The sequence below is a fragment of the Callithrix jacchus genome, chromosome 22 (genome assembly GCF_049354715.1).
Source record: "Callithrix jacchus isolate 240 chromosome 22, calJac240_pri, whole genome shotgun sequence".
NCBI classification, from domain to species: Eukaryota; Metazoa; Chordata; class Mammalia; order Primates; family Cebidae; genus Callithrix; species Callithrix jacchus.
The window spans coordinates 34899242-34925322 of record NC_133523.1 but is presented as its reverse complement, the minus strand read 5'-3'; the positions used below and the strand labels follow the sequence as shown (position 1 = coordinate 34925322).

At 54.5% G+C, this 26081-nt stretch overlaps 2 protein-coding genes, 1 long non-coding RNA gene and 1 other non-coding gene across 11 annotated transcripts; 3 read left to right on the top strand and 1 right to left on the bottom strand.

Moving 5' to 3' along the window:
* Window positions 1–4350: 4350 nt before the first annotated feature.
* Window positions 4351–6097, top strand: RPS16 (ribosomal protein S16). The gene is made up of 5 exons (XM_002762098.7): window positions 4351–4451; window positions 4574–4675; window positions 5556–5652; window positions 5748–5795; window positions 5886–6097. Exons 1-5 carry the CDS (start codon window positions 4404–4406, stop codon window positions 6029–6031), a joined length of 441 nt encoding a protein of 146 aa, XP_002762144.1. The 5' UTR covers window positions 4351–4403; the 3' UTR covers window positions 6032–6097.
* Window positions 6098–6455: 358 nt separating this feature from the next.
* Window positions 6456–17800, top strand: LOC144580774 (uncharacterized). The gene is made up of 3 exons (XR_013530896.1): window positions 6456–6547; window positions 7787–7833; window positions 17708–17800. It is a non-coding gene; the product is annotated as an uncharacterized LOC144580774 (long non-coding RNA).
* PLEKHG2 (pleckstrin homology and RhoGEF domain containing G2) lies at window positions 12073–25150 on the bottom strand. Of its 8 annotated transcripts, XM_078359623.1 has the most exons (20): window positions 24332–25150; window positions 23548–23678; window positions 22486–22757; window positions 22307–22407; window positions 21443–21509; window positions 21279–21325; window positions 20882–21032; window positions 19734–19871; window positions 19325–19525; window positions 18605–18697; window positions 18426–18512; window positions 17101–17134; window positions 16908–17009; window positions 16763–16810; window positions 16646–16684; window positions 16460–16476; window positions 15337–15510; window positions 13989–14895; window positions 12862–13909; window positions 12073–12503 (listed from the first exon to the last, which is right to left on the bottom strand). In XM_078359623.1, the coding sequence occupies exons 2-20, from the start codon at window positions 23654–23656 to the stop codon at window positions 12206–12208; spliced, it is 3933 nt and encodes a 1310-aa protein (XP_078215749.1). In that variant the 5' UTR covers window positions 23657–23678; window positions 24332–25150; the 3' UTR covers window positions 12073–12205. The 8 variants fall into 8 exon arrangements, with proteins under 8 accessions (XP_078215749.1, XP_035141698.3, XP_078215748.1 ...); XM_035285807.3 differs by having other exon boundaries at window positions 12211–13909; window positions 23548–23701; XM_078359622.1 differs by having other exon boundaries at window positions 12211–13909; window positions 22486–22754; window positions 23548–23701.
* Window positions 25151–25478: 328 nt separating this feature from the next.
* On the top strand, window positions 25479–25571 carry TRNAI-UAU (transfer RNA isoleucine (anticodon UAU)). Its single transcript is given in 2 exon segments — window positions 25479–25516; window positions 25536–25571. It is a non-coding gene; the product is annotated as a tRNA-Ile (tRNA).
* Window positions 25572–26081: the final 510 nt, after the last annotated feature.

Here is a 26081-nt window from a genome sequence, read left to right as displayed (position 1 = left end):
AGCCATTCTTGGTGTCATGTGTACGTGGTCCCAGCTACCCTGGAGGCTGAGGTGGGAGGATTGATTAAGCCTAAAAGGTTGAGACTGCAGTGAGCTGTGATTATGTCACTGGTCACTGCACTACAGCCTGGGTGACAGAGCAAGACTCTGTCTCAAAAAAAAGAAAAGAGGGCCGGGCGCGGTGGCTCATGCCTGTAATCCCAGCACTTAGGGAGGCCGAGGCAAGTGGATCACGACGTCAAGAGATTGAGACCATCCTGGTCAACATAGTGAAACCCCATCTCTACTAAAAATAAAAAAAAATTAGCTGGGCATGGTGGCGCGTGCCTGTAATCCCAGCTACTCAGGAGGCTGAGGCAGGAGAATTGCCTGAACCCAGGAGGCAGAGGTTGCGGTGAGGTGAGATCACGCCATTGCACTCCAGCCTGGGTAACAAGAGCGACAGAGCAAAACTCCGTCTCAAAAAAAATAAAGACCTTCCTTTCTGAAGTTCATCTACCTTCTGTGTTGACTTTATTAGAACAAAATACTTTACTGCCATCTGCTGGAAACTGACAAATATGCAAATCTACAATGTCCAGGATGTGAATACCGCACTGCCTTTGAAGATGTGAGATCCTTGTGCAGTGTACAACATTCACATCCATACATGGAGGTCCTGTCTATCTTATATGATTGGTGTGAAGAGTAAATAAGCTAACATACTTAAAGCATTTAAACCAATGCCTGGCACGGAGTAAGCATTATTTACATGTAGCTGTAGTCATCATCCTTTCTTGTTATTATATGCCTGTTCTTATTTTAGGTGTTAGAGACAGCAGTGAGCATAATGTATCTGTCAAGGGCTGGGGGCTGGGTCAGGAGCCAGTCCCACGACCTCTTTCCTACAGCATATTCATATGGTCACACAGCTACCCACACACATGGAGACCACTGAATTCTCTTGAAACCTCCAGTTACAGAAAGAAGCAAATTCAGTACTCACCAAGAGATCATTTTTGTTTCCCTACAAATCAGGGTTAAGGACAAGAATCGGATCTTGAAGGTAAAGAAGCTGACCCTTCCTCAAACCCCATCAATTGGCCCACCCGTGTCTGCTGGCTCCACTCCCCACTCACTAGTATGTTCACGAGGGCCGCAAAGAAGTAAAAAGGCTCCCTCCAGCAGAGGGGCATTCCTAGGCCCTCCCAGGACTGCACAAGCAGGAGGATGATCCACAGAGGCAACATAGGCACCTTGCTTATTCCCAGGCCTTCTCTGGTGCTTGGCCTAGGGTTCTGGAAAAGAGAGGTACAGGAAGGGGGAGCAGACTGGAAGGCTGAAGTGGATGAGGGGAACTCTCCTCCACCCCCATCCCATCCCCTGCTTGCTCCACTCAAGCCACAGATAATTCAGGGAGTGTGCCCATAAAGCCTGGGGAGGCGGGCACGGTGGCTCAAGCCTGTAATCCCAGCACTTTGGGAGCTGAGGCGGGTGGATCACGAGGTCAAGAGATCGAGACCATCCTGGTCAACATGGTAAAACCCCGTCTCTACTAAAAATGCAAAAAATTAGCTGGGCATAGTGGCGTGTGCCTGTAATCCTAGCTACTCAGGAGGCTGAGGCAGAAGAATTGCCTGAACCCAGGAGGCGGAGGTTGCGGTAAGCCGAGATCGCACCATTGCACTCCAGCCTGGGTAACAAGAGCGAAACTCTGTCTCAAAAAAAAAAAAAAAAAAGCCTGGGGAAAGATGGTGACCCCAGAGTCAGGAGGGCTTAGGTCAGAGGGCTCCCTGACTCCCAAGCTTAGGGAATATAGGAGACTAAGCAAGTGTGTGAAGCTCAACCTGGAGAGACTGGAGAACCTGAACTCCCCTGCCCAACAGGCCCAAAGACAGTACAGGTCAGGCTGGGCCTGGTGGCTCACACCTGTAATCCTCCCGGGATGAAGCAATTCTCCTGCCTCAGCCTCCCGTGTAGCTGGGATTACAGGCACCCACCACCATGCCCAGCTAATTTTTGTATTTTTACTAGAGACAGGGTTCACCATGTTGGCAGGCTGGTCTCAAATCCTGGGCTAAAGTGATCCTCTCACCTTGGCCTCCCAAAGTGCTGGGATTAAAGGCATGAGCCACTGCACCTGGCCTCTGTCTCAAGTATTTTGGAAACTTTGTGCCTGCGTTTATCTCTTTCTGTCTGAGGGTTGGTCTCTCACCCTCTAACTCTGTCACTGGGCTTGTTTATGGGGTCCATCTCTTGACTGTCCCAGTCTCTTCCTTTTCTCCTCCTCTTCTCCCTCGGCCCCTTCATCTCTCTCTCCTCCACATGTGCCTACATTTCTCTGGGCTACGTCTCTGTGTCCCTCCGGGTCAGCCTCTCTTTCTCTGTCCCTCCCCACAGCCTCTCCCCCTCACCGTTTTAGAGCAGGATTCTGGGCTGGATGTTCCCTCTGGCCCCAGTCCTGCCCTCCAGTGTCTCCCTGTCTCCACCCTCTTTGGCAAGGTGACCCTGTAGTGCCAGAGAAACTGAGGCAACTGTGGGCTCCCTCTGGCCCTAAGAGAGGACTTTCTTGGCTGGGGAGACTCCTGGTGAAGAAAGAGGCAGGGACATCTGCTGGGGAGCCTGGGGACATCCCAATCCTGGGGTTCCTCAGATGGGGTTGTGGGGCTGGGAATGAAGAATTCTGTGGGGAGGAGGCCTAGTGGAGGGTGACTTGGGGGAGCAGAAAGAGATGACTGGGAAATTCTAGAGAAAGAGAGTCTAGGGGCCAGGTAAGGTGGCTCATGCCTATAATCCCAGCACTTTGAGAGGCTGAGGCAAGTGGATCACTTGAGGTCAGGAGTTCAAGACCAGTCTGGCCAACATGATGAAACTTTGTCTCTACTGAAAAAATTTTAAAAATAGGCCGGGCGCGGTGGCTCAAGCCTGTAATCCCAGCACTTTGGGAGGCCGAGGCGGGTGGCTCATGAGGTCAAGAGATCGAGACCATCCTGGTCAACATGGTGAAACCCCATCTCTACTAAAAATACAAAAAATTAGCTGGGCATGGTGGCACGTGCCTGTAATCCCAGCTACTCAGGAGGCTGAGGCAGGAGAATTGCCTGAACCCAGGAGGCGGAGGTTGCAGTGAGCCAAGATCGTGCCATTGCACTCCAGTCTGGGTAACAAGAGCGAAACTCCGTCTCAAAAAAATAAATAAATAAATTTTAAAAATAAATAGAAAAATTAGCTGGGTGTGGTGGTGCATGCCTGTAATCTCACCTACTCGGGAGGCTAAGGCAGGAGAAGTGCTTGAACCCGGGAGGCAGAGGTTGCAGTTTGCAGAGATCATGCCACTGTACTCCAGCCTGGGAGACAGAGGGGGACTCCATCTCAAGAAAAAAAGATTTTAGGGTGGGGACCTGGAAGAGGTGAATTCTTGGGGGAGGGTCTATGAGAGGTGAATTCTAAGGGGAGGGAAACTCCAGGGGAGGCAGTTGCTGGGGAGAGGAGTCTCGGAAGGGAAATAAATTCGGAGAAAGGCGGATTTTGAGGGATGGGTCTCTGAGAGAGATTTTGTGGATTTGCGGGGCGGGGTGTTCTGGAAAAGGGACATTTGCTAGAAAGGGAGATTCTGGAGGAGGGAGATTCCAGAGGTACTGGGTCCTGACAAGAGGAAGATTCTGGGAAGGGTGACTGAGGGGACGATGATCGAGTGGAGGGAGATTCAAGGAAAAGGGAGAGGGGTCTAAGTTGAGGGCTCTGAAGAGGGGCATTTGGGGGTGGCCTTCTGAGAGGATTAGGGGAAACATTCTGGGAAGAAGAGAGTGAAAGGAAGGAAATTGTGGTGAAAGGGAGATTGGGGGGGGGCCCTGAGGGGGAAAGGATTCTGGAAGAGGATCCCCAAGGAGGGGGATTCTGGGGAGGACAGGATTCTGGGAATCCTAAGTCTGAGAATCCAGCCAGATTCCTTGCAGTAGATTCCAGAGGGAAGATTCTGATGGCTGGGATTCGGGGAGGTGGGAGTCCACAGGAGAGAAGGATTACAGGTGGTGGGAGAGTGGGAACTGATTTACAGAAGGGGCGAAGGGAGATTATTAAAAGACCAGAACGCAAAGGCGAGCTGTGGCAACCGCCGACTACAGATGACACGAAGCACATTCCCTCAGTATTCCCCAGTCCACAAAGGACACTCCCAAGCCCCGCCTCTTTCCCCAACAGTGCTCGTACCTTCCGCCTCACAGGGCCCGCCCCCTCAGCTCCTAAGGGCTGCAGATTAGACGCCTCGCCCCTTAGCCGCAACAGAAGCCGTAAAGCTCTCTCCCGTCGCGACACAGCTTTCCAGGCGCCTGCGCAGACCCTGAAAAGTGGCCAGGGTGGCCCCGAACTTTCCTTTTCCGGTTGCGGCGCGGCGCGGTGAGGTTCTCTGTACCACGTTCACAGCCATGCCGTCCAAGGGTCCGCTGCAGTCCGTGCAGGTCTTCGGACGCAAGGTGAGCCAGACGTCGGATGGGAAGAGGAGGGAAAGGAGGAGGCCCGTGGGCAGGAAGCTAAGGGGGAACAAGGGAGCTGGAATCCGAGCTCAGGCAGCCCCGCTTTCTCTTGTGTTCCACAGAAGACAGCTACAGCTGTGGCGCACTGCAAACGCGGCAATGGCCTCATCAAGGTGAACGGGCGGCCCCTGGAGATGATCGAGCCGCGTACCCTCCAATACAAGGTGCTGGGATCAGGCACGGGCGTTGAGCGGAGGGAGGAGTCTTGGAGACGAGATGTGGCTGTTGAAAACTGAGGGCTGGTATCAACAGTGGGATGTTGAAGCTGTGTTGGGTGTAGGAAAGTAGGGTATTCGGCAGTAGAGCCGGGTTTTGGTTCAGAAGATGTAAAAGTTGAGATGGGGATATTGAAGATTAAGGGTTCGCCTTGAAAACTGGGATGTTTGGAAGATCACCGAACTGGGGTGGACCCAAAGGGTGGGGGACATCGGCTTCTTAGTTTTATTTTCACAAGGATCAATGTTTTGATTCTGATAAATCCCAAGTGTCTAAAGCAGAGTTTAGACATTGTAAGTGCTTAGTATGTATTAAAATAGCTTGAATTTTATTATTTTTTTTGAGACGGAGTCTCGCTCTGTCGCCCAGGCCGGAGTGCAATGGCGCGCTCTCGGCTCACTGTAATCTCCACCTCCTGGGTTCAAGCAATTCTCCTGCCTCACCCTCCCTGGTAGCTGGAAGTACTGGTACACACCACCACACCCGGCTAATTTTTGTGTTTTTAGCAGAGACGGGGTTTCACTATGTTGGCCGGGCTGGTCTAGAGCTCTTGGCCTCAGGTTATCCACCCGCCTCAGCCTCCCAAAGTGCTGGGATTACAGGCGTGAGCCACTGCGCTCGGCCAAATTTGGGTTTGTTTAAATGCTTGCTTGTGAAAGGGGTTCTTCTACTTTTGCCTTCTCTGACAGGAGGGGCTTGCAGTGATAACCTGATCCCCATCCTGTAGGAGTACTTTGAGGCCAGTGGTGGCAGAAACCACAGAGGCAAGGGGAAGCCCAGTGAGATGGCTGAGCTGCGCAGCATATAACATTCCTACTGTTCCTTTAGCTGCTGGAGCCAGTTCTGCTTCTCGGCAAGGAGCGATTTGCTGGTGTGGATATCCGGGTCCGTGTGAAGGGTGGCGGTCACGTGGCCCAGATTTATGGTGAGTCCTAGGAACTGGGCGCATGAAGGAGGTGGATCTGGGAGGGAGACCCTCACAAAGCTCCTGTACCCTTTAATTTTGTGTCTTTTTCACAGCTATCCGTCAGTCCATCTCCAAAGCCCTGGTGGCCTATTACCAGAAATGTGAGTGAGCGTGGGTCCTTCCCATGAGGTGGGTGGGTATGTAGGGATCAAGGACTCTGCTTAACTAAACATCCCTACTCTTCTCACTAGATGTGGATGAGGCTTCCAAGAAGGAGATCAAAGACATCCTCATCCAGTATGACCGGACCCTGCTGGTAGCTGATCCCCGGCGCTGTGAATCCAAAAAGTTTGGAGGCCCTGGTGCCCGTGCTCGATACCAGAAATCCTACCGATAAGCACATCCTGATGATCAAAGTTCACCTGTATAATAAAGTATTTGAGGGATTTTACTGTTTCAAGAACTGTGTGTGACTTTATGTGTTGGTAATGCGTGTTTAACCAGGCAGAATGCAGAAAACACTCTCGACTTAGTGCCAGTCTGGATTTTAACCCTATCCAGAAGTGGTCACACTGGCCTTGGTGTGGATGGGTGAGGCAGAAGGTAGGGGGTCTCTGTCTCTACACCTCCAGTAGAGAGTCCAGTGTGCAGACAGCTGAGGTGGCAGTGGTTTGGGGCCACTGGTGGCTATAGGCCTTGGTGGATAGATGGGTCATCCTTGTGGGTATCTATTTTTTCAATCCATTTACTGCGTCATAATGGCATTGGGCAAGAACAGGAAATATGTAAGATCAATCTTTATGATGAAACAGGGTCTCATTCTTTACCCCAGGCTACAGTGCAGAGGTACAATCACTAACTGGCCTTGAATTCCTGGGCTCAAAGGATCTTCCTGCCTCAGCTGTGACTCCAGGTTTGGTTTTTGTTTTTTTGGAGGCAGTCTTGCACTGTCGCCCAGGCTGGAGTGCAATGGTGCCATCTCTGCTCACTGCTGCCTCTGCCTCCCTGGTTCAAATGATTCTCCTGCCTCAGTCTCCCAAGTAGCTGGGATTATAGGTGCCTGCCACCATGCCAGGCTAATACTGTGTTTTTAGTAGAGATGGGCGTTCACCATAGGGGACCAGGGTCTGCTGGCCGGTAAAAGAGTAGCCAGGGAGGCCATGTTGCAGTGAGTTTTCGGGTGCCTGTTGCCTCAACTTGCTCATTTGGTTCCCTTGAACACCTGTGCTGGGCCATGTGCTCATCTTGGGGCCCTGGGTGACCACAGCCCTCTTCCCTCTCCCAAGGAATCACAGATGAGGCAAGGGTTGCCCATGCTGGAGGAGGAGTCGGGCTTTCAAGCACAGTGCATCCTCAGCGTCTTGTATAAGTGCTTGGAAACGGACTTAAGTAAAACAAGCGGATCCTGGAATAACAGTCCTTAACATTGTTTAAAAATTGGTTTCCTTATGCGTCCTTTCCCTTAAGGTCGCGGTTTCCAAGAACCTATTGATGACGTTAAGTGAGGGCTTGTTGAGTGGCTAATGACTCATATGAAGCTAGTGAACTTAATTGGGGAATGCAGTGATCTCTGCTTCCTAGTTCTAGTTCCTAGTTTTCTACAGCCAATAGGGAAGTCCTGCTCTTAAATGCTGAGGGTGGGGCCGGTCCTGGTGGCTCAGGCCTGTAATCCCAGCACTTTGGGAGGCCGAGGTGGGTGGATCACCTGAGGCCAGGAGTTCGAGACCAGCCTGACCAATATGGTGAAACCCCATCTCTACTAAAAATACGAAATTTAGCCGAGTGTGGTGGTGTGTCCCTATAGTGCCAGTTACTCAGGAGGCTGAGACAGCAGAATTGCTCAGACTCCAGAGGCAGAGGTTTCACTGAGCTGAGATCACTGCACTCCAGCCGGGGTGACAGAGCAAGACTCCTCCTTTAAAAAAAAAAAAAAGTGGGGTTCACTGAGCATCTAGCAGGTGGTTTTTGGGGGTATCCACATCCCTGTGAAGTTGGTGACACAGGATGGGAAAGCTACCCTAGTGGCAAAATAATGTTCTTCAGCTCGCCAAGTTTTGCGTTGCAGCCAGAGTTAACTTGGGTTAACTGGGTTTAGCTGGCATTAACCTAAATGTCCCAGAGAGGGCAGCGGGCACCACCTTCATCCTTTCAGAGCCCGATTTAGCTGCAGCTCTGAAGAGGACTGGGCTCCAAACCAAGGTAGGCCGGCAGGAAAGGTACTCCTGAGGGGGCAACAGAGCTGGGGCAGCAAAGCAGCAGTAGGAGTTGGGTGGGAGGGAGGAATGGAATTCACAGACACCAGGAGGAGGTGTGGAGGCAGGCCTGGAGCCCATGGTTTTCTCAGGGGGTCCAGAGACCCCCTTACTGAGGCTCCTGGCTCTTTCCCAGAGGCACAGCTGGGACACATCTGGACTGGAAAGGGGGCTCACCTCTTCTTCCCAGCTCCAGGACTTGGAGTAGACAGGCTCCTTCTCCCTCCCTGTCTCCTCAAATACCGGGAATTCCGACGCAGCTGGGAGCCCAGGCCAGGCTGAGAACTTTCCTTCAGCTGGGAACGTGCAGCTGGGGCGGAGGAGGGGAGCACCGGCTGCGGTCCTGACCTTGGGGAGGCTGCAGTGGAGTGGATCCCTCCAGGCTGAGGAGTTCACCTCTGCCACCACGGGGGCCCCTGGGACGCAGCCCCGGCCCTGGCGGACAGTAGCCAGTCAATAAACAGTAAGTGAGCAGAAGCCAGCAGCTAACATTGATTGAGCCAGGCCCTGTGCTGGCGACTGTACTCAGCTAAGTATCAGAATCCCTGGGGCGTGCACAGCACCAGGCCACAAGCCTCATGTGGGCAAGGCAGTGTTCTCTCTTGCATCCCCACTGGCAAGAACAACACCTGGCACAGGACATGCACTTTTATTTATGTATTTTATTTTATTTTATTTTTTTTGAGATGGAGTTTTGCTCATCTCCCAGGCTGGAATGCAGTGGGCGATCTCTACTCACTGCAACCTCCACCTCCCAGGTTCAAGTGCTTCTCCTGCCTCAGCCTCCCGAGTAGCTGGGATTACAGGCACCTGCCACCATGCCTGGCTTATATTTTGTATTTTTATTTTTATTTATTTATTTTGAGACGGAGTTTCGCTGTTGTTACTCAGGCTGGAGTGCAATGGCACGATCTCAGCTCACCGCAACCTCCGCCTTCTGGGTTCAAGCAATTCTGCCTCAGCCTCCCGAGTAGCTGGGACTACAGGCGTGCACCACCATGCCCAGCTAGTTTTTGTATTTTTAGTAGAGACAGGGTTTCACCTTGTTGACCAGGATGGTCTCGATCTCTTGACCTCGTGATCCACCTGCCTCAGCCTCCCAAAGTGCTGGGATTATAGGCGTGAGCCACCGCACCCGGCTATTTTGTATTTTTAGTAGAGATAGGTTTTCACCATGTTGGCCAGGCTGGTCTCAAATTCCTCACCTCAAGTGATCCACCTGCCTCGGCCTCCCAGAGTGTTGGGATTACAGGTGGAGCCACTGCACCTGACCAGGACGTGCAAATTTAATAGTAGACTTGAGCCAGGCTGTGTGGATTTGAGTCTCAGTGCTGTACCTTAGCTATGTGACTGGGCAAATCCCTTAGCCTCTCTGTGCCTGCCTCAGTTTCCTCAACTTTAGACTGAGGATTAAAAAAACATGTTCGGCCAGGTGCGGTGGCTCACATGTGTAATCCCAGCACTTTGGGAGGCCAAGGTGGGTGGATCACCTGAGGCCAGGAGTTCAAGACCAGCTTGGCTAACATGGTGAAACCTCGTCTGTACTAAAAATACAAAAATTAGCTGGGCATGGGGGTGGGCACCTGTAAGGAAGCTGAGCAGGAGAATTGCTTGAACCTGGGAGGTTGAGGTTGTAGTGAGTCAAGATCACGCCATTGTACTCCAGCCTCCAGCCTGGGTGACAAGAGCTAAAACTCTGTATCAAAAAAAAAAAAAAAAAAAAAAAAAATTCAGATTCCAAGCCAGGAATGATGACTGACTTACACCTGTAATCCCAGCACTTTGGGAGGCCAAGGTGGCCAGATCACTTGAGGTCAGGAGTCCGAGACTAGCCTGACCCACATGGCAAAACTCCATCTTTACTAAAATTACAAAAATTAGCTGGGCATGGTGGTGCATGCCTGTAAGTCCAGCTACGTCTGGAGGCTGAGGCATGAGAATTGCTTGAACCCAGGAGGTGGAGGTTACAAAGAACCAAGATCACGCCACTGCACTCAGTCTGGGTGAAAGAGTGAAACTCTGTTGCCAGGCACAGTGGCACGTGCCTGTACTCCCAGCCACTTGGGAGGCTGAGGTGGGAGGATCTCTTGAGCCCAGTTCTGGGCTGTAGTGCGCTATGCCAACCAGGTGTCTGCACTAAGTTCAGCATCAATATGGTGACCTCTCGGGAGCGGGGGGACCACCAGGTTGCCTCAGGAGGGGCAAAGTAGCCCAGGTTGGAAATGGAACAGGTCAAAACTCCCTTGCTAATCAGTAGTGGGATCGCGCCTGTGAATAGCCACTGCACTCCAGCCTGGAGAGGGAGACCCCGTCTCTTAAAAAAAAGAAAAAAAATGCCGGGCACGGTGGCTCAAGCCTGTAATCCCAGCACTTTGGGAGGCCGAGGCGGGTGGATCACGAGGTCAAGAGATCGAGACCATCCTGGTCAACATGGTGAAACCCCGTCTCTACTGAAAGTATAAAAAATTAGCTGGGCATGGTGGTGCACACCTGTAATCCCAGCTGCTCGGGAGGCTGAGGCAGGAGAATTGCCTGAACCCAGGAGGCAGAGGTTGTGGTGAGCCGAGATTGCGCCATTGCACTCCAGCCCGGGTAACAAGAGTAAAACTCCGTCTCAAAAAAAAAAAAAAGTGAAACTCTGTCTCAAAAAGAAAAAAAAAAAAAAAAATCAGATTCTCGGGCTCCTCCTGCCCTGGGTGTCCATAGGTTGGGAGTAAATCCTGTGATTTTGAATGATGCTCCTTAGCAAGTCAGGGTTTCAAACCTATTTGGAAAGTGGGAGGATATGCTCCCCAAATCTTCTCAGTGATCCCAGGAGGCAGGTATTGTCTTCATTTCCTAAATGAGAAGACTGGCTCAGAGGGAGGGCGCACACCAAATTAAGTAAAGATGGGACTTGAATTCATAGCCAGGACACCGGGGTGCTTCAGAGAATCCCAAGGGAGTTTAAATAATGTGCTAAAGCACAAGAGGTGGCTGGGTGTGGCGGCTCACGCCTGTAATCCCAGCACTTTGGGAGGCCAAGGCGGGTAAATCACGAGGACAGGAGTTCGAGACCAGCCTGGCCAACACGGTGAAGCCCCGTCTCTACTAAAAGTATAAAAATTAGCTGGGCATGGTGGCGGGCATCTGTAATCCCAGTTTCTCGGGGGGCTGAGACAGGAGAATCACTTGAACCCTGAACCCAGGAGGTGCAAGTTTTGGTGAGTGGACATTGTGCCACTGCACTCCAGCCTGGGAGACAGAGTAAGACTCTGTTTCAAAAAAGAAAGAAAGAAAGAAGCACAAGAGGTTAAGTATTTGATATTTGATGAAAGCAGCTAATATCATCACCAAAGAAACTGCTTAAACTGTGCCACTCACTGGGCATACCACTGCTGGAACAAGGGGCAGACAGAATGTCACATAAAAGCCCTTTGTCTCCATGACCTGAATTATTTTGCTGGGGGAGGGAGTGGATGAATTGTAGAGGCTGCAAACTTGGGGGAGGAGTGAAGGGATCTAATGTATGTGAGTGGGCACAAGAATTGGAATATTCATGAGAAATTGGTGGGGAGGGTGCCAAGGAAAATCAGACAGATGTGGGACAGACTTATCCCAGAGCCCCAAAATTGATCTCCCTTGTCAGGATGGAATTGTCTCTTAAGTATCATGATACCAAGTTCCAGAAAATCCAGCGAGGGAGGGATGGGCACATTGATAGACTGAGAAATGGCTGGTATGTATGGATGACAGAATGAGTGGATGAATGGGCAAAGATGGAAATAAGGAGGGAGAGATGGACGGATTAATGGAGAGTGCTGGACGGAGAAGATGGTTAAGTGCGATGATGGATAAATGGGTGGAGGGATGAAATGCCAAATGGAGGAAGTATTATAAAGGGATGGATGGGTGAATAGGGCAGACAGCTGGATAAGCAAGGCAGACAGGTGAGATGATGGATTGGAAGATGGGTAGACGGAGAAGGCTAGATAAATAGCTGAATGCATAGGTGGAAAGATGGCTGGATGGATAGGTGGGGAGATGGCAGGGTGGGTGAGATGAATGGATGATGGTGGGACACGTGAAGTGCATAAATTGCCAAGGGAATGGGTTTCTAGGGGTCTACTCGGAGTAAAGCTTCTTAACTTGGCTTTCCTGGATGGGCGTCAAGCAGTTTATACACTCACTGAAATCACACGCCAAATTATGTCGGGACCATTTTCTAATAATTCTCAAAGGAGTCTGAGATTCCCCGTGTTCAGAAGCACTGATTTGTTCTGTGTCAGACCTTCCCATTGTCGTCATCCCACACCACCTCCAGAACGGGAAGATACACATCATCGCATGAAATCATCAGTATTAATTAACGAAACATTAATGACATCCCCTTCCCATCCCTGTGGATCAAGGCAAGAAGGGCCACTCTCTGACGCAGATACCAGGAGCTGAAAAGCTGCAGCACTTCTGAGGCCTGCGTTCAGTGTCTGATCACACTTGACCCTGACTTCTGGGTCAAGTTCTGAGAGTCTGTGGCATTTGGCTGAAGTCCTTGCTCTTAAGGAAGCCTCATATCCTGGCTCACAGGTGGAAGGGGGCATCAGGAGCCCCCTGGGCCCTGCGAAGGCCGATAGATTCCTGTGTGGAGGTCAAGAGAGCGGGGTGGTTCAAACGGACCTGGGCCTTGGCTGGCCGCAGCCGCCCACCCCCACCCACATGGATGCTGACCGTCGTGGCATAGCTCAGCCGCCTGGCTGGGGGAGGTGGTGGCTGGGGCTGGGGGGGTGGTGAAGATGCCCGTGATGTGGGGGCAGAGGAGGACCAGGAGCCCCGGGAGGCTGTGGGGGCCTCTCCCCCAGGTCCCTGCCGCCGAGCCAGGCTCTGGCTGATATATGAGGCTGCCAGGTATCTGGAAAGGGCAGCTGCGCTGGGGCCCAGGAGCCGACGGCTGGATGGTGGGGGACTATGAGGTGGGGTCAAGTCTGAAGACTCCAACCTGGCAAGATGAGAGGCTGAGGGGCCTCCTGGTTTGGACAAAACCATGGTAGTCTGAACCGGGGTGGGAAATAGCCCCTGAATGTCTTGAGAGCCTCCTCTCTCAGGTATAGGGGTGGCAGCTGGAACATGGGCATCTGTGAGGCTCTTCTGCTCCAACAAAGCTGTGAGTTTTTGGACCTGTGTGTCTTTAAGGCTTGGCTCCTTAGGTGGAGGTGTAGCCGCTGGAGCCTGGCTGTCTGGGAGGTCCTGGGACAAAGACGAAGGGGCACTGGCTGGGATCTGATGGTCCAGGTGGCTTCCACATGCAGGCACAGGTGAGGTACCTAGAGTCTGAATGTCTGAGGGGTCACACGGCAAGGGTGGTGGGATGTTCCCTGGGCCCCGGTGGTCCAGGCTGCTTCCACACAAAGGCAAAGGCTGGATGTCTTGACTGCAGACAGGGTTTGGGCCCTGAACTTCCCTGGAACCTCCTTGCGTCGTTAGTGGGATATTGGTTGGGTTCCTGCTGTCTAGGTGGCCTTCTTGCTTGGGCACAGGAGTGGTGGCTGAAACTGTGAAATCAGAACAAATCTCCTTGGGCAAAGCGGGAGTGGTGGGGACATGGATGTCCACATGGTGTCCCTGCTCAGAACAGAAGGTGGTGGATGGAGCTGGTATGTCCATGTGGCTTCTATGCTCAGGCAAAGGAGTGGTGGCTGGAACTTGGATTTCTGGGTGGCCTTGATCAGGGAAAGCTGTAAGAGCCAGCACCTGGAGGTGTGGAGGGACTTCTTGCTTGGGCAAAGGTGTGGCAGCTGGAGCCTGGAAGTGCCGGGAACCTCCTTGCTCAGGCAAAAGGGTAGCAGCTGAAACGCGGATGCCCAGATGGTCTTGCTCAGGTGCATTGGAAACCTGTAGAACCTGGCCATGTGGGCTGCCTCCCTGCTTCAACAAAGGTGTGGCAGCCTGAACCCAGGCAGCAGGGCCCAGGGGGACAGACTCCTGGGCACACGTCAGTGGGAAGGCCAGCTCACACACTAGCACGTGTCCAAAGGCAGGCAGGGGCCCTGAATGCAAAAAGAGGATCAAGTCAGGACCACTACCCCAGCTGGGACCACCTCTGCCAACCATGTGCCCGAACCTCACCTGGCTCCACCTGCTCCTGGGGCAGGCAGGGGGATGGCTGGGGTTGGGCCAGAACCCGAGGCCGGCGGCGGGGGGCATTGGCTGATGCCCGAGTCTCCGCCCGCTGCATCTGCTGGATTCGTTCGCTGTAAAGCCGGGCCAGCTCTCGCACTCGCGACGCTGTCCTTTCCGAACTCGGGGCTCCTGCCTTCCCGCTGTCTCCACCCAGATCTGAATCTTCCAGGATCAGCAGTGGTTCTGGGAAGCCTGGCCGGGCCAGCTGCCCCTGCTCCAATGCCTGCCAGGCGCTCCGGATTTCTGAGCAAGAGCGGAATGCCAGCTCATCTGAGAATCCCTGATGTTGGGTGACATCCTGGGGCTGGAAGTCTGGGAATGATACCCCTTCTTCATCCTCCTCCGGCCCTGCCTTGCATCCTGAGGGGGGCTCCCCCAGTTTCCCAGGACTGCTTCCAGGGAACAGTCCTCTTCTGGTGGCTGGAGCCTCAGTTGGTTCCTGCAGAGGCCCCTGGAGCCAGGAGTCACAGGGGAGGGCGGGAGTGCTGGAAAGACTGGGGCTGTCGGGGACACTAGGTATGGCTGGAAGGCAGGGCATCTCAAAAACACTGGGAATGTCAGACAGACTAGGAAGGCAGGGACCTTCGGGAATTTCACAGCGGCTGGGAATTTCAGGGAGGTTGAGCACGTCAGGAATTTTGGTAAGGCTGGGAATGTTGGGCATTTCGGCTGCACTGGAACTTTCGAGCCCCTCCAGGACGTGGAGTGGGGAAGTCCCCCGTTCATCCTTCTCCAGCCCTTCCTCCTCCTCTTCTGAAGAGTCCCGGCTGGGCAGGGCTTGGAATGTGAGGCTTTCGCTGTCACCAGGCACCTGGGAGTCTCCAGGGAACTTGGGAATATCATGGGCTGATGGCTATAGTGGGCACAGAAGAGGCCAAATATATCAGCATGGTGACTGGGCGCAGTGGCTCATGCCTATAATCTTAGCACTTTGGGAGGCTGAAGCAGGCAGATCACCTGAGGTCAGGAGTTCGAGACCAGTCTGACCAACACGGAGAAACCTGGTCTCTACTAAAAATACAAAAATTAGCTGGGTGTGGTGGCGGGCGCCTGTAGTCCCAGCTACTCGGGAGGCTGAGGCAAGAGAATCACTTGAACCTGGGAGGCAGAGGTTGCAGTGAGCCGAGATTATGTCACTGCACTCCAGCCTGGGCAACAGAGCATGACTCCATCTCAAATAAAATTGAAAAAAAAAAAAAAGGTTATCATCATGGGCTAGCCTATCTAGTCCCTGGTCTGTGCACCCATCCACACCCAGAGGCCCAAGGGCACCACAATGGGATAGCCAGCTCACCCCTGGATCTCGAAGGCCTCTCTGATTCAGCAGGTCCAGTATTTCTTCAGTGATTGAGGTCCCACAGGGGTCTAGTGTTGGGGGCCCAGCATCCTCCAGATCCTCAGGGGGTCCAGAGCCTGAAACTGGTGCCTGAGATTCTGGGGGGTAGAGCTCCCCTTCGCTGCCAGCATGCTGGGAGGAGGGAAAGCAATGGAAGGCAAGGGCCGAGACTCCTCCCTCACATGGAGGAACCCGAGCCCCAATCCCCTTCTTTTTTTTTTTATGTTGAGATGGAGTCTCGCTCTGTTGCCCAGGTTGGAGTGCAGTGGTGCAATCTTGGCTCACTGCAACTTCCGCCTCCTGGGTTCAAGCAATTCTCTGCCTCAGCCTCCAGAGTAGCTAGGATTACAGGTGCCCGCTACCATGCCTGGCTAATTTTTAGTAGAGACGGGGTTTCACCATCTTGGTCAGGCTGGTCCTCAACTCCTGACCTTGTGATCCACCCACCTCGGACCCCCAAACTTGGGGGTTGGGCATTTCGGCTGCAGTGGAACTTTCTGGGATTATAGGGGTGACCCACTGCACCCCTGGTCCCAATCCCCTTCTTTTGTGCGTGTGTGGTTTTTTTTTGAGACTCAGTCTTGCTCTGTCACTCAGCCTGGAGTGAAGTGGCACCATCTCTTCTGCCTCCCGGGTTCAAGCGATTCTCCTGCCACAGCCTCCTGAGTAGCTGGGACTATAGGCACCTGCTACAATGTGCAGCTAGTTTTTGTATTTTTACTAGAGATGGGGTTTCTCCATGTTGGCCAGGCTGGTCACAAACTCCTGACCTCAAGTGATCCGCCTGCCTTGGGGCCTCCCAAAGTGCTGGGATTACAGGCGTGAGCCACTGCACCTGGCCATTTTTTGGTACTTTTTATAGAGATGGGGTTTTGCCACATTGCCCAGGCTGGTCTCAAAGTCCTGGGCTCAAGCAATCCTCCTGCCTTGACCTCCCAAAGTAATGAGATTATAGGCATGAGCTACTCTGTCTGGCCGCAATCCCCTTCTCATTCAGACCCAGGATTTTGGAACTCAAGCTCCCTTCTCTATCAGACCCGGAAGTCAAGGTGCCCCGACCGTATTTCAAGATATCTCTTACCTTGAATCCAGGCTTAGCTGAAGATGGAGAGATGAGAGAGAGAAAAGCATTAGTGAGAGAGTAAGAGAAAAAGAGTGATCCCCCATAACTGATGAGGTGAAGCGACCACCCTTCCCCCACCCACCCCAGGCATCCCGCCAGGAGATAGACAGGGATGGAGCAGGCTGAGCCGGGGCAGTCACTGACCGTTCTGTGGGAACATGACATAAGGGTCCTTCACTGGCTCTGCGGGGAGGACACAGTGATGTCAGGAGTCCAGCTCCCACCCTAATGCCTGGATCACCTTTAGGGGTGAGTGCTCACCAGACTGCCTGCGGCCTCGGCGAATCACAGAGGGCCCAGGAGATGAAGCTGTGGGAGGGAGGGCCAGAGCCCTGTGTGAGCCCAGCTCTGGGGTCCTAGGGAAGTGGGGGCTAAGGGCCGGGACTCGGGGATCCATCTCTTTTACCTGTATTCCTTCGTCCAGGTGTGAAACTTCTAGCATCTCGAGGTCGAGGAGACCCAAGTGGGGGTGTCAGGGGCTCTGGGGCAGGCTTACTTTTGGGGGCACCTGTGGGGAGAGTTTTGGGGCTAACAGCCAACTTTTTCTTGCAAGTAATTTCTCTACTTCCACCCCCTCCCAACCCAAGGCCCCAACTCACAGTGCAGGCTGTTTTCAAGGAGAACTTGCTTTGCCTGAAAGACAGGAGGATGAGGGCTGAGGTGGGTTGGTCTTGGAGCACCACAGGGAAGATGCTTTAAGCTCTGTGTCATGTCCATTAATGGGTGCTTTTCTTCTTTTTTGGAGATCTCACTTTATCAGCAGGTTGGAGTGCAGTGGTGCAATCACAGCTCATGCCACCTCCACTTCCTGGGTTCAAGTGATCCTCCAGCCTCAGCCTCCTTAGTAGCTGGGATTACAGGCATGCGCCCGGCTAATTTTTTTTTTTGAGACCGAGTTTTTGCTCTTGTTGCCAAGGCTAGAGTGCAAAGGCTGCAAAGGCAGGACTCTGCTCACTGGAACCTCCGCCTCCCGGGTTCAAGTGTTTCTCCTGCCTCAGCCTCCTGAACAGCTGGGATTACAGGTGCTGGCTACCATCCTCAGCTAATTTTTTTGTGTTTTTAGTAGAGATGGGGTTTCACCATGTTGGCCAGGCTGGTCTCGAACTGCTGACCTCAGGTGATCCATCTGTCTCAGCTCCCGAAGTGCTGAGATTACAGGTGTGAGCCACCATGCCCCGCCCCAGCTAATTTAAAAATGTTTTTTAGAGACAGGGTCTCACTATGTTGCCCAAGCTGGTTTCGAACTTCTGGGCTCAAGTGATCCTCCCACATCACCCCCTCGAAGCACTGGGATTACAGGCATGAGCCACCACAGCCAAACTGATGGGTGCTCCTACTGGTCAGGCCCGTGACGTGGCTGAGGACTGTGAATCATCACCACAACCCTGGGATGAAGATGCTATCATTCCTCTAGGTGAGAAATTAAGGCTCAGAGAGGTTAAGCTACTTGCCCACGGTCAGAAAGCAGGGACATGGTAGAGCTTAGATTCAAACCCAACAAGCAGGAATTCTGCACTTTTTTTTTTTTTTGCCGCCCAGGCTGGAGTGCACCAGGGTGATCTCAGCTCACCACAACCTCTGCCTTCCAGGTTCAAGCGATTGTCCTGCCGCAGCCTCCCGAGTAGCTTTCATTACAGGCGTGCACCAGCACATCTAGCTAATTTTGCATTTTGAGTAGAGATGGGGTTTCTCCATGTTGGTCAGGCTGGTCTCGAACTGCTGACCTCAGGTGATCCACCTGGCTCGGCCTCCCACAGTGCTGGATTACAGGCATAAGCCACCGTGCCCGGCTGGAATTCTGCACTTCTACTGATCACATCATAAGAGCCTGCTCTGGCACTGGCGGGTGGGGGGTCTCCTAGCACTATTGGGGGAGAGTATCTCCAGCAACTCGGAGGGCCCCCAGCTGTGGCAGGAGCTGTACCTTGGCAGGGATGGAGGCGGGGTGGTTCTCAAAGAAGAGACGCTGGAGACAGTGAATCCACAGCCTCTTCTCTTCTTGGTTCTTGGCCTGGGGACGGGTTGGAGTAGAGTCAGGGGGCCAGGTGTGAGGTCTTAAGGCTGGGGGTTATCCCTACCAGCCCAGCCTCATTACGTGCTCACCTGGAGCAGGTGTCTGTGCTTGGGAATGGTCAGATCAGACACCTTGAACCCCAGAGGGTCTCGAGGACTCTCGCTCACGCTCAGATTGCAGCACTGGAAGGAAAGAGAGGGGCAGCAAGCTCAGAGACCTTGGGCTCAGCAATTCCGCCTGTACAGAGATAGCCTTGGATACTCCCTGGGACGGTGTGTCCCATAAGGCTGTGTGGTGGGTTTCCTCTCCCTTTTGTTTGTGTGTGTGTTTTTTTTTAGAGACATAGTCACGCTCTGTTGCCCAGGCTGGAGTGCAGTGGTGCGATCTCAGCTCAGTGCAACCTCTGCCTCCCAGGTTCGAGCGATTCTTCTGCCTCAGCCTCCCCAGTAGCTGGGATTACAGGCACTGGCCACCATAGTTGGCCAATTTTTATATTTTTAGTAGAGATGGGGTTTCAACATGTTGGTTATGTTGGATCTCCAACTCCTGACCTCAAGTGATCCACCCACCTTGGCCTCCCAAAGTGCTGGGATTACAGGTGTGTCACCACGCCCAGCCTTCTTCCTTTTTTTCTTAAGTGGGGCAGCTTTCATTCTATATACTAGAAAGAAGCCTCCCTTGGATTCCATTCTCAAACACAAGAAAACGTGGCAGGGTCCCCTGGCCCACCCTGTTGGGCAGATGCGTACAAGTATGTGGGATATACTTTGTAGGCAGTGTTCTAGCCCCACCCCCATCCCGAAACTCACAAAGATGTGGCCTTTGTAGGTGTACTCCAGCCCCCTGCGCTTGGCCACCAGCAGCATCCGAGAGAACAAGAAGAGCAGCCGCTCACCCCCTCGTAGCCGGGGGCCGCCCCCTCCACCTCCTCGGAATGAGCCTTCCAGCACCAGCTCCCCAAAAGCACTGAGCTCCGGGCCGGTCCAGCCACCCAGTCGCCGCTGCACTTCCTGCCAGGACCCCGCCAGGTGCACCAGGCACAGAGACAAGCATAGGTAGGTGCCGCACACACACCAAAACAGGGAGGTTAGCAACAGGGCCATGCTGTGTCCCAGCCAACCCTCCAAGGCTACCTTGAGGCACCGATCCCCCCCACCAACCCCCAAAACCCCCTGGCTCACTCCCTCTTCCAGCCCGCCCAGCCCGCCCCAGGGCCACCTGGAGGCGCGCCGCGTGCTCCTGTTTGCGCTTCATGTCGTTGATGTACCAGGCCACGGCTGTCATGGACACAATAGCTTCCTCCACCATCTCTCGGCCCCCGGCCCCTGGGCCCTCTGCCCAGTGCTTCCCTAGTTCCTGCCAGGCAGCCACCAGGTACACAGGGATGAGAAAAACAGAGAAGAAAGAGAATGAGAGTAACGGGAGATGGAGCACTATAAAGGTGGGGCGAAGGCCTGGCGAGGCGGCTCACGCCTGTAATCCCAGCACTTTGGGAGGCTGAGGCAGGTGGATCACCTGAGGCCAGGAGTTTGAAACCAGCCTGGCCAACATGGTGAAACCCCGTCTCTACTAAAAATACAGGAAAAAAAAAAAAGGCTGGGCATGGTGGTGGGAGCCTGCAATCCCAGCTACTCGGGAGGCTGAGGCTGAAGAATCGTTTGAACCAGGGAGGTGGAGGTTGCAGTGAGCTGAGATTGTGCCATTGCACTCCAGCCTGGGTGAAAAGAGCAAAACTCTCTCTCAAAAAAATAAAAACAAAAAATAAAAAAATAGGTAGGGGCAGAGATGGAGAAAGACAAACAGGCAGAGAAACGAAGCAGAATGACCTTGTGCCAGGCGTCACTACCAGCAAGACCCTACGCCAAACACTGGCCCACTTTCTTTCTTTTCTATTTTTTTTTTTGGAGACAGGGCCTTGCTCTGTCCCAGGCTGGAGTGCAGTGGCACTATCACATCTCACCATAGCCTCCAACTCCTGGGCTCAAACAATCCTCCCATCTCAGCCTCCGAGTAGCTGGGACTGCCGTTGTAAGCCACCGTGCCTGGCTAATTTTGAAATTTTTTTTTATAGAGGCGGGGTTTTGCTATGTTGCCTAGCCTGGTCTTGAAATCCTGGGCTCAAGTGATCTTCCCACCTCGGCCTTTCAAAATGCTGGGATTACAGGTGTGAGCCACTGCACCCAGCCCACTGGCCCAGTTTCTAGGGACTGGATCCCTGCCCAGGTGCACAGCTTGGTACAAAGTCATAGGATACCTCCTCAGGCCTTGCCCAACTTGTCGGGGGGTCCACCCTCCAGATGCACCAACAGGTGGTCAAGGGACGGGACCTCACCCTCCCCGGCCTGGCTCTGGGGGCCCCAGCCGACCTGCAGCAGCAGATGGTACTTGAGGATGCGCTGGACGGGTTTCAGTAGGAAGCTCTGCAGGGGCAGCGAGTGGCGAAGCTGGGCCTGGCGTTCCTGCAGCCAAAGGGCTGCTGGTGGAGACAAGGACAGCTCCCGGAGTAGGGCCAGGGAGCTGGGGGCACAGCACAGGTCAGTGGGGGTTGTCAGTTCCAGTGGGCAGGGCCAAGAGGGGTCGGGGAGGGGCCAGGGTTTGGGAAGGGTAGAGGTCTGACAGGGGGCAAGGCAGTGAGGGAGAGGTCAGTTACTGTCATAGCCTGGCAGGGGTCGGTGCTGGATGGGTCGGGGGGTAGAGGGAGGGTGACTGGCACATCAGCTTGTGGGCACGGCCTGAGGCCCGGCAGGGGCTCCTGCCCCTCACCTCGGGTAGTTCATGCAGTACAATGTGTAGATGTCAAAATCCTCGCTCTGCGGGTGACATGGGAGTCAGGGAGACCCCAGGTCCCAGCTTCCCATGACCCCCCTTCCAGCCTAGCCCACGCCTGCTCTCCCCCCTCTACCAAGGCCCCCCACCCCTCCACTCACCCGCTGCACGAAGCACTCGGCAATGCTCCCGGCGCTGCTGGTGTTCTCCAAGTCCTCTAGGAGCTCACTACGGAGGAGAGGGGAGGGTGAGGAACTGCCTGTCTCCGCGAACCCCCTCATGGGAGGCCTCCAGGAGGCCGATACCCCAGCGGTCTGCTGAGGCTAGAAGCTTGCTGACTGCCAGCATCTGCTAAGGGATGTCACATCTGGAGGAACGGTCCTCCGAGGGCTACACGGGACATGGTAACCTGCTTAGACTTTGTCCCTGGACAGCTTCTCATCCTCCAGCTTGACCTGGTGTCACCGCTGGCATGAGCCTAGGGGGTCATGTCGTGACTCACAGAGCTAGGATGATCTTAAGATCCTGCTATAATCCTGAGACCTCATCAAGGCACTTGCAAGTGTCATGATCCTCGGACCCCAGTGTCCTCCTTACCACAGTGACCATCCTGGTCTGTCCGGGATCAAGCAGTTTCCTAGGATGAAGGCTTTCAGTGCTAAAGCTGGAAAAGTCCCAGGCAAATCAGGCTTAGGGGGTCACACGCATGCTCATGCTGTCCAGGCCTTCAGGCCCCACATGATCCTTGGATTCATCGTGAGCTCAGACCTGACACAGCCTCGAGACCTCGTCCTGATGCTGTAACCCTGTCCCAGTGTTTGGGCTTCATCCAGGTCCTCTGATTCCCATCTCTTATGGCCCTACCTCACTCTGGGTCCTCACTCCCAGTCATGATCCCTGATTCCTACCCAATGTCACAACCCCACATACCAGCCTGGAGAGAACACTCCAAGCTTTGGGTTAGGAAATAATAGAGCTTCCAACCAGTCAATGCCCTCCCCCCGCCTGTCCCACCTGCCCCTGACCTGCTGAACTCGTAGATGTCCTCTATGTTGGCAAACAGCGTGCCCACCTGCTCCATGCTCAGCCCCAGGACCCCGCCGTCCAGCAGAGGGCCCAGGTAGTCCTGCAGGGATGACTGGGGTTACCAGGGCCAAGGGGCTGGCCTGGGTACCCACTGCCCTCTGGTGTCTGCCCGCCTTACCTCCACGATGCTGCGGAGGTCCCTGACATAGGCCCGCTCTGTCTCCACGATCTCTCGGGCCACACGCTCCAGCCTTGAGGGTTTAGCTGAACCTGGGATCCCCACCGGAGAGAGATGTAGGCGGATGGGGGGCCCTGGAAGGGGCTCTGGCCTGGAGGCTGAGCAGGCTGGGGTGGGCCCTGGGGCTGGGTCTCCCTCAGAGCCCACAGTGCTCAGGGATGTGGAGCTCCCAGAACCTCGTGGGGAGGCCATGGCAGGGGCTGCAGGAGCTGCTGGGGTGTGGAACAGGAGGTCAGAGGAATCTCCCCCCACACCGACTCCCACAGCCTTTCATGCATTCAGCCCCCACCCTCACCCGCACCTGGCCAACAGCACGCCCACAGGCCCCTTCCTCCCTCCCGACTGCCCTGCCTTGGTCTAGTCCCATCCTCCCCTATCAGGGTCATCTCTGGACTTCTGGCCTCCATTCCTCTAATCCACCTCCATGAATCAGCCAGGTAGACCTTTATTAATTTGCCCATCTGACGGTGTCACTCCGATGAGTATAACCCCTTCATGCCCCTCGAGATAAAGTCCAAACTTCTCAGATCCCCAGGGCACTGGGCAATGTGGCTGACATACATTCCTCCAGCCAGCTCTCCTCCCACAGCCACCCCTCTTCTTACACTCTGCATTCCATTGACGCTCAACTTCTTTCAGTCACCTACATGCAGCCTTTTCTTGCCTCTAGGCCTTTGCCCATGCTGTTCCTTGCATGTGGAATACTCTTCCTTGTCTTTGCCCAACTTCTTCCCCCTAATTTTCCACTTCTCAGTTGAGATATTCCCACTTCCAGGACCCTTCCCCTGACCTTCCAGGATGGGAGGATCCCCCATCACAGCCCTTACCACTCTGCCCAGCGCTGCCCACTCTGGCCCTGTCATTGCCTGGGGATACGGCCACCTCCCCCACCAGCCTCGGAGCTCAGTGCGAGTTGGCCTGGGGCTGTCTCGATCATCCTGCGTCGCCAGCATTGCCCAGGAATAAATGCCCCATAGGCTCCGCCCCTGCCTCTGGACTCACCTGTCCGAGTCTCACACACGGTTGCACAGTCACACACTTCGCCTCTTCGGCCACACCCGAGGCTTGGGCTAGGTTTGGAGAGGCTCAGTCCTTGGGCTCCCTCGGGCATGGCTGAGCGGCCCAGCAGGGTCCTGTAGAAAGACCCCCTTCTTGGCTATCAGGACCCCATGGGCCTTGCCACCGACCAAACTCACAGATGGGGGCTGGGAATGAGGAGCGTGTTCTAAATCCTGGGATGGGCTCCTGGGAATCACTAATGCGGGAGGCACAAAGTGACAGAAAGAAGGGGACAAGGAGAGAGAACCTGGGGAAAAAGATGGAAAAGCTGAGACAAAGAAGAGTGAGCGGAGCAGGAGGCGCAGAAGCTGCGAGTCCCGTTTGTCTGGGGCCAGAGGCTTAGGGATCCTGGGAACGTTTGGGCTCTGGCTGGAGCCGAGGGCTAGGGGCAGGGCTGGGAAAAGCCGTGGGCGGGAGGCCGCGGGGTCCCAGGGGAGGGCGGAGGCTGGGGGACCGGATGCCAGGGTCCTGCAGACGGCTCCCTCCCCCGCCGAGGGGTGCGCGCTGGGGCGCTGGCCCGGAGCCCTCGCTCCCCCTCCAGCCGGTCTCCCTCGAGCCCCGACCGCCGTCCCCACAGCCGCAGCCTCCCCAGCGCCTTCCCACACCCCTCCAGCCCCCAACTCCAGCCGGCGCCTCGGCTCGCCCCCCGCCGGCACGCCCCCTCATTGTTCAGCAGCGGCGCCGCCCCCTCCCCCAGTCCGCCTGGGCCCCTCGCCTCCCCTCTCACCTCCCGGGAAGCCTCCAGCCCCGGCCCGAGGCAGCCCAGCTCCTGCGGGACCCCGACGCGGTCCCGGGAGAGGTTCGGAGCCCCGACCCAGGGGCGTGAACTTCGGGCTCTCAGGCTCCAGGAACAGAATCTGGGGTCTCTCGGAGAGTAGGGTCCCAGAGTCGGAATTTCTCGGTGTTCTAAGTGGGGGATGCTAGGAGCCTCGACTCTGGAGTCTCAGATGGGGGCGCTGGGGACCCACATTCCTGAGTCTTCTAGATAGGGCTGTGGGGTGGGGAGTGGATTCCGGAGTTCCCCTAACTTTAGGGGCAGGGATGAAACTCCCTCTAGGTGGTAGCACAGGGGGGTCCCAAAGTCCTGGGTCCCCTTGAAGTGATGGACGCTGCAGCCCAAAACTGGATGGGGGCCTTAGAAGTCCGAATCTCAAGTTCCTCCAACGCGGGGTCTTGGGATCGGAGCCAAGAAGGGAGTCTGCGGTCCTGGATCCTGAGTTCTTGAAACGGGGGTGCGGGGCGCTCGGCCTCCAGGGTCCCGCGGGGTGACGTCCAGGGCTCCCGGCTGCTCCAGGAGGGGGCGCTGGGCACCTAAAGTCCTCCAGCCTGGGCGCCCGGGCCTGGGCTTCGGGGTCTCTCAGGATGCCGAGCAGAAATTCTGGACTCCGGGGTCCGAGCCTCTGGACCCCTCGGGCTCCCAGCTGGGTGTCACAGGGCTCGAGTGACGGCGGCGGCGCCACATCTGGGGCGGGAGAGTCCGGTCCCAGCTGTGCGGCGGGGGGCGGTTGCCCGGGGCTTCCCCTCCCCCTCTGTCGCCCCGGCTCACATCCTGTTCCCGCCTGCGGGGGGGAGGGGCTGCCTTCCGGCCGGCCAGCCAGCGAAGGGTTAAGGCCCCAATCCCTTATTCTGAATATTCATGAGGAGGCGTGTCCTTCGTGTAGGCGACACCTCTACATTCCAAACGCCTCGCGGACTTTTCCCTTTTACAGCAAGGACCGCGAGGCGTGAGAATCCGGAATTGACGAAGGACTGTGTCCTATTGGTAAATCAAAAGTTTTTAATCTGCATATGTAACAACACAAGGCGGGGCCGTCCGGTGAGGTCACGTGGCCATGAATGACTGAAGGACTCCCCGGCGCAAGGGTGCGGCCAGAGCTCCAGTGGCGCAATCGGTTAGCGCGCGGTACTTATATGACAGTGCGAGCGGAGCAATGCCGAGGTTGTGAGTTCGATCCTCACCTGGAGCACTCTTTTTCTTTTGCCCGCCCCCCCAGCACTTTTAATTTTTTTTTCTCATCAGTTCTTATAAACTTATACATCTTATAAACCAACCAAAACGTCTACATCACTTAGATGAATGAACATTTCCATCTTTTGAATTCTCGGGCTCAAAAGACTTCTAGGCTTTTGGTGACAGCCCCTTGTTTGCTCTGTATTGTAGAAAGGTGCGGTTTCTATCCTAGCCACCAGGTGGGGGTATCGTCTCTTATTAGATGCTCTGGGTATGGAATTGAATCTGCAAATAGTTTGACTTCTGCAGAGATGTGCGTCCTGGGTAAACCGTATATAGCTCTGCCTTTGCATATTTCTCTGTCTCCTTTTAATGCCTCTTTTACAGATGAACGTATTTACCGGTCTTGGAGTTTTCCACCTCTGTTGAAAAGGAAAACTGTTTCCTTTCCGGTTTTGAGTCTTGCTTTTTCAACAAATACTCAACATTCACTGTGTGCCTGGTCCCCTTTACTTGTGTGTAATAC